The sequence below is a fragment of the Bactrocera latifrons genome, unplaced genomic scaffold, assembly GCF_001853355.1.
Source record: "Bactrocera latifrons isolate USDA-ARS-PBARC rearing strain unplaced genomic scaffold, ASM185335v1 scaffold_30, whole genome shotgun sequence".
NCBI lineage: Eukaryota > Metazoa > Arthropoda > Insecta > Diptera > Tephritidae > Bactrocera > Bactrocera latifrons.
In genome coordinates, this window is record NW_017536630.1 from 138,002 (window position 1) to 144,792 (window position 6,791).

The 6,791-nt window shown below is 36.5% G+C and overlaps 1 protein-coding gene across 1 annotated transcript; it reads right to left on the reverse strand.

Moving 5' to 3' along the window:
• Nucleotides 1-356: 356 nt before the first annotated feature.
• LOC108970535 (phenoloxidase 2-like) lies at nucleotides 357-2,803 on the reverse strand. Its single transcript, XM_018935986.1, has 4 exons — nucleotides 1,737-2,803; nucleotides 1,049-1,670; nucleotides 751-986; nucleotides 357-693 (listed from the first exon to the last, which is right to left on the reverse strand). The coding sequence occupies exons 1-4, from the start codon at nucleotides 2,712-2,714 to the stop codon at nucleotides 481-483; spliced, it is 2,049 nt and encodes a 682-aa protein (XP_018791531.1). The 5' UTR covers nucleotides 2,715-2,803; the 3' UTR covers nucleotides 357-480.
• Nucleotides 2,804-6,791: the final 3,988 nt, after the last annotated feature.

The following is a 6,791-nucleotide window of genomic DNA, read 5'->3' on the forward strand; positions in this document are numbered from 1 at the left end:
ATCACTATCCTTGAAGAAATCTTGGCAATACAACATTAGATTCCTGACTGCTGAAAATTTTAACCTTGAATTAATTAATAATAATGACTCAGATTACAGATGCAAAATTCGMATGATGAGCAACACTCCTAATGTCGCCAGGCAAGCAATAGAATTTAAAATTGAAGAATTTTCTTGCCCATCGAAAAGTTCAAGTGTAGCTCTGTACGTAAAGTCTTCCAAAAGATTCGAAAATAAAYTATGATACAAAAAATGGAGAATACCTTAATGATTTTCTATTATGAGTTGCAAGCATTAGAATAGTATATTTCTAATAGGATCTATAWAGATCTAGAAAACAAAGAAAAAATCTCAAATTTGGCTATACAAAACGTCATTTATTTTCTCTACGGATATGTTATTATATGTTAGAAATATTTTAATATAAAAATTGTTGTAATATTGTCATAATTCATTGGGTATCAAAACTGTTATCATCGTTTAAGCTGCGCGTGGGACAACGCGGTTATCGTGACGTACTACCACATCTACGATGCTCATGTTTGGAGTCAGGAAGTTTACGAGACGGTCAGCACCAGCACGAGATAGGCGATCGAATGGATATCCCATAGGGCGACGATCAGGATATAAACGATCGCGTACGCCACAGTATGAAGCGGCATCACTACAAGAGCCCACCAATTGTTGTTCGACCTGCGACAATTAATTTAATTTTATTTAAGTTGTACTTTTTCATTATTTTGCGCTTACCCTATCCTGGTCGTAGTTGGATACCATGACAAACAGCTCACACTCCAAACCTTCGGGCAAACCTTTAGGAATCAGCATGTGATTGGGCCAACCGCAGCCGCAGAAGTTGAATTCGAGCTCATCGGCACCACCGGCGGCTGGCCGATTTAGATCCAAGTTACGGAAAGTGCGTTCGAAGGGTATGGTGACACTRGACTCGGTGGAGCGGCGACGAATGGTATTTTGACCAGGGTTTACTGTTGGTTGGATAGAAATTTATAAAACCTTACTAGCTACTAATAAACAACCCAAGACTCACAAGAGACAATGAATTTGTCTAATTCAATCATAAGTAAACGTTGATCCTTGAAGAGCATGCCTTGTCTACGCTCATCTGTCTTCGGACCCAGGAAGATGCGCACTGTACCAAAACGTTGGGCACCGCTATCATTGTTGACATTAATGGTGTAAGTGAAGGGCGTGTGTTGCAGGTGCGTGAAACGTGCGAACACATTGCCGCGTGGTACAAAGTCCATGCCGCGCGAGAGGTCAACATCGGATTGCTGCCAGAAGGTTTGCAGCACATTTGGTTGTCCACCTTCGGGACTTACTTGTACACCAGTTACAGTAACACCATCATAGTCGAGTTCTGGTAGTGTATATGGGGGTAAGCGAATTTTGTGTTCCTGGAAGATATCATCGATGTATGCATGCCATCTGTAGAAGACTGGATCACGCATAGCAGTCGCTGAATCACCCATAACGCCAAAGGATTCCAAATGACGATGATCGGGATCGTGTGAATAGGAAATGAACACATGACCCATGTTATGGAAGTCACCATACAAGCTACGATTTGGGGAAATAATCGATGATTCCATAATGTTACCCAAAATATCGATACCGCCTGCATTATCCAATGGCACACGGTTACCACTTTCCTACAATTGCATTAGATTACAATGTATAGCGAAGAACCCTTTATACCTCTAATAGTGTATACTTACATCGGTGGCAAATCCTTGAGAAATAGCTTCGAAGATGCGATCTCTCCAGCGCTCCATATCACTTACATCCAAATTAATTTGATCCAACTCTCGGTTAAGATCCGACAATTTCGTATCCTCAAAACGTGGTGGCCATGCGCGGCTCGATACTAACGAATCCATTTTAGGAAAGTAGCCTTCAGCAATGGGTTCACGCAAATTATTGAAGCGTGCGACGCGTGCCAGATTGTTACTGAACCGCTCCAAATTGTAACGAGCAACCACTTGTTGATGCATGTAGTAGAAGAGCTCACCACGACGATCCTTATTCACAACAGCACGATCACCAGCCTCAAATGGGTATACCAAATGCCAATGCCAGTGATGAAGATTGATACCAAGATCCTCTCGGAAATACCACAGCCGATGCTCTGGTTCCAAATCAGAAGCGGTGTAATCACGCGGTATGGTGATTGGCATGCGTGAACCCTCAGGTACAACAGTGGCCTCTTCGCGCACTTGACGGAATACGCGAGAGTCGACAAATTTGTCGGGGAAATTCTGYGCAAAAGACGGCAGATCCAGTCCCTTGGTGTCTGGACGATGTAGCAATGCCACAGATAGTGCATAATTRAACAAATATGGATTCACACGGTCACGTGCAAACACAGCTACACTCTGCAGATCGTCTATGGAGCGCACACCCATGAAAATGTCAATCAAACGACCCGCAATGCGACGATGAGCCGGAATAAAGAGCGAAAATTGCGCATCACGTGCCAGTGACATGGGTACGCGTAGATCCGGTATGGAAATTTCTCTTACCGGAATGCGTTGCTCGGCCATTTCACCGAAACGACTCTGCACCTCAGTGCTGATGGGACGGTAGCGATCCGTTAGGAAATTATCGGGCACATCGAAGACGGCTTTTCCCTTCTCCATAAAAACGGGTTCGGTGGGACGATCGAACAGCAGCAATAGATTGTTCTTGTCAGCCATTTTCAATTTCTATTTAGGCAGTTCCTTTTGGAATTTAAGAAAGTTAAAAAGTTATAGTTTTTAGACTGTGCTAAGCGTACACGACTGTAGTTCAGTGCGTAACTGATGATTTGGGATACGAGTCGAGCTCTTTTATACTAGTCAAAAACTTAATTTTTGACATATTTGCACACAGTGCGTACATAGATCACAAAATTACTTATCAGTGCCCAAATTCATTGCGGTTTCGTTATCACACAGCCTTGTTTTGACAGCCTAGGAGTGCGGTGACCGTTCCATAATTTCATTAGCTGTCCCATAAAATATTAAGATACTATATTCATATGCACTTCAAAATAGAAATTTCATTTTTGCAAAGAGTGGGAAATAGTACAAATTTAGCATATACGAGCACGGATAGATAATGTACACGGGAATATACATAAGTACATGCAATTGCGGTTCTATACAAAGCAGAGTATACTGTCTAGTGAGGTACTGATAAGAGTATGAAATAAGGAGAGTACCATACTATCCAAATTACTTTATTTCTTTTATTTTTTGTAAATTTGGAATTTTCTAAAAGCAAAAAATAAAATACATTTTTTTCGCGTTTGAAAGCTCTGAAATTAGGAAAATGTGTAGAAGGGCATGCTTAATATTATATTATACACTTTCTAATGCACTCATTAGAACGTTAGAATTTTAAATAACAGTTTACAATTTTTTATATACTACCAGCATAAGTCTACGTACATGCTTTTATCTTATTTTCTTCTGTTACAAAATTAATTTTATATGTTACATGTTTGAACATAATCACATTAAGTGCTTTAGTAACAGACTGTTACATAATTCCATAGAATTTAAAGCAATTAAAATCCGATACCATAGCTTCAAAGATAAATTTATTTAAAAGATAGTCATTTGGCAGAGCAGAAAAAGTCGTTTTACAAGTAGTAAAGTGGGAATTTACCACGTGATGACCAAATGTAAAGCTCTCGGAAATTATAGTTTTTTTTTTTTTGTTTTCGTAGAAGAATTTAAGTATTTTAAGTTTTTCGTCCTTAGAATCATGAATTTATGACGAAAAGCGTTCACGGCATTTGTTAAGGATATATTGATGAATACTGTGAAAAACGCTCTGGTGAAGAAGCAATGATATAATAATAATACCCAACGATTACCCTCCTCCCACCCAACCGACGCGCGGGGCGCAATCCGCGAACGAGCGGAACTAGCCGAGTCATAAAAGGCAAAAGAGTTTTAAGCGTTGCGATCTTAAGCCGCTCAGCTACAGAAACAAAAATTTCAACAGCCAAAATTAAGAATTAGATTAAAGTTTATAATTTTTAAATGTTACTTGTTAAGAGTAGATAAAAAATTTTTTTAATGGTAAAGAGAGAATCTGTTAGATCAAATGTGCTGGAATGAGAATTGAAATCGTGACATATAATGGGAATGGTTCGTTTAACTCGAAATTTGTTCTAGAAAATTTTAAAAGCAAAGGTTTAAACTGCCTGGTAGAGCGAGCGGGAATGTTAAAATTAATATCAGACAAGAGATGATGATGAGTTTACAAGAAATATTATACCAAGCATTTCCCTACGACTAGCGAGTGTAGGGAGATTTATAAGTTTTAAACGGTTAGTGTAAGGGGGAAGATTTAAACTGGAATCCCAATGCAAATGATTTAAGGCGAAAAGTAAAAATTTTTTTTGAACGGACTTTATTTTCTCAGAATGAACTAGATAACAAGGGTTCCATACCACGGAAGCATACTCTAATATAGGCCTCACCAAAGATGTAAAAAGAATTTTCGTGGTAAGCGGATCTCTAAATTCTTTAGACCAACATATGGACAAATGAACAATGCATATCTTAGTATCTTAAAAGTAAACTTTTAGCAAAGCGAGGAAGTATTTCGTCTTCGAAGTGGCTATAGGATAACGACTCGAAGCATACAGCAGACCCATTTAAACTTTAGATCTACAACTTTCCCAAGCAGCTTTAACAAACACCAAAATCGCCAGATTTGAGTCCTAAAGACCTATAAAACTCACTGTACCGTCAAATTCAACACAAAGGATGTGTTGCATAAGGAATGGGCTCACATCGCTACGATAGAAACCCATAATTTCTCTATTCCGCGCCCAAACCCAKCAACAGAGCTTTTGAACCTTGTAGATATCAAACTACCCTTTAAGTTTAAGGAAAAATTCAAAGGCAGAATAACTTTATTAGAATTACGCTTCTTTTGCGCAGACTTTTTCTAATGGATGTTCTATTTGTCCTCCAGTTTTTTATTGGTTATATGTTTTTGTCAGCAACTGAATCACTATTATTTTCATAAAACTACTTATTTAATATTTGATAGTTATAAAAAGTATGTAAAGATATTTTTTTCAACAAGTTATTGTTGTTGTTACCTTGTACGCAGATTTTTTCTGCCCTGTGTATATAAGAGTCTTTTAAGAGCCAAAGTGGATTAGTTTTGTCACACTGGCGGAATTGTATGAGTTCTCGTCGATAATGTTTATAACGATCAACTTTAGATTTTCTATATCACTTATAGGCATGATCCTTAGCGCCTCGATTAGAGCTGCAAGGATATCATCATACAATGCTCTTTTCATGTTGGTTTTCAGTTTTGCAAATAGCAAATTCATACATGCTGACAGATCAGGGGAACGCGGGTGTAGCTGATGAGATAAATACATTTTTTTGAAATCGTTAAGCACTCGGGACGAACAKTTTTAAATCGTGTAACCATGTACAAACTAAATTCGTATGTCTCAACGGTGTTTTTCATTCTGCTTTAACACAAAACTTGATATTTGCTCTTTGTAAAAACAGAACATTTCCACACCTCTTATTTTAATCAAATGGCTGTAACACTAACATCTATCATCCATTTTGCAAGAAGTTAAATGTATTTGAAAGAGAATAAATGTATTAACATTTAATAAATAACTTTGCAAGCTGTTGAATGTTTTAAATATATTTAGGTTACCTTAAGTTAGTCTGGTGGACATAGATCAAAACATAAGCTAAGATTTAAATATAAATTCGATTATTTTAAAGAAACAACATTCATTTTCTAGCTACTTATTGTGTTGATTTTAAGTATTTTGAAATTGTGTAGTGTACAGTTCAGGAAAGCAAGCAATCTGCCACAATTCATAAGTGACATTACATGAAAAAAAGTGGAGGCTCGAGGTTCAAGTTTACCCCCTACTAAGATGAGCAGGTGTATGTTCATCATTTCGGACTGTAATCTCCATATCATTCAAATAAAAAACTATAATGAAACAGGAAAGAAAAGGAAAAGGAAAGATTTAAATTCTACGTTCCTTTTTTTCTAATATTAACATTTTTTTCAATCCGGTATATGGAATTATTTTTTGTTTTTTAATCTTTTATTCCAGAATTTGTGATTAAAAATTAAAAAATAATTTTTAAGTCAGATTTTCGGCCGACATTACCAAAAAATTAATTTAATTAATTATTTTAATGCATTATTTGCAACCCTGTTTGCCACCATTTTTCTATTATTGTTTCTAAGGGGGTATTCTAGTCAAATCAATTTATGGGCAGTTTTTGATTTTTATTAAAAAAAACAAAAATATTTTTACTATCCATTTTTTATGGTGTTTTTATTGATGTCTTAAGAAWACAGAAAAAAAATTTTCCAAAAAAATATTAAAAATTAAAATAATTAGAGGGGKGGAGAGACAGGTGTAGAAAAATGGCGCATCCTGGTGACATCCTGACTCTCCTGGTGGTCGGAAAAAAAAAAATTAAAAAAAATTCTTATTCAGTAAGGATGCTGTTATAGTCCCTTTTTGAAATTCCTGATTTTTTTTAAATATTAAAAACAAAAATTTTGACACGATTCTGGTAGGAACGATAAAGGATTATATAAAGAGRGCTCAAACAAAATTTAAAGTAAATCGGTTGTATAGAACTTGAGATAATGCCGGTACCGTGTGGAAAAAAGTAGATTCGAGAAAAACGCGTTTAAAAAAGTGAGTCAAATTTCAGATAGTCTAAGTCATTTATTAGTGCGCTAGATACTGCGCCACTAAAATAACTGTA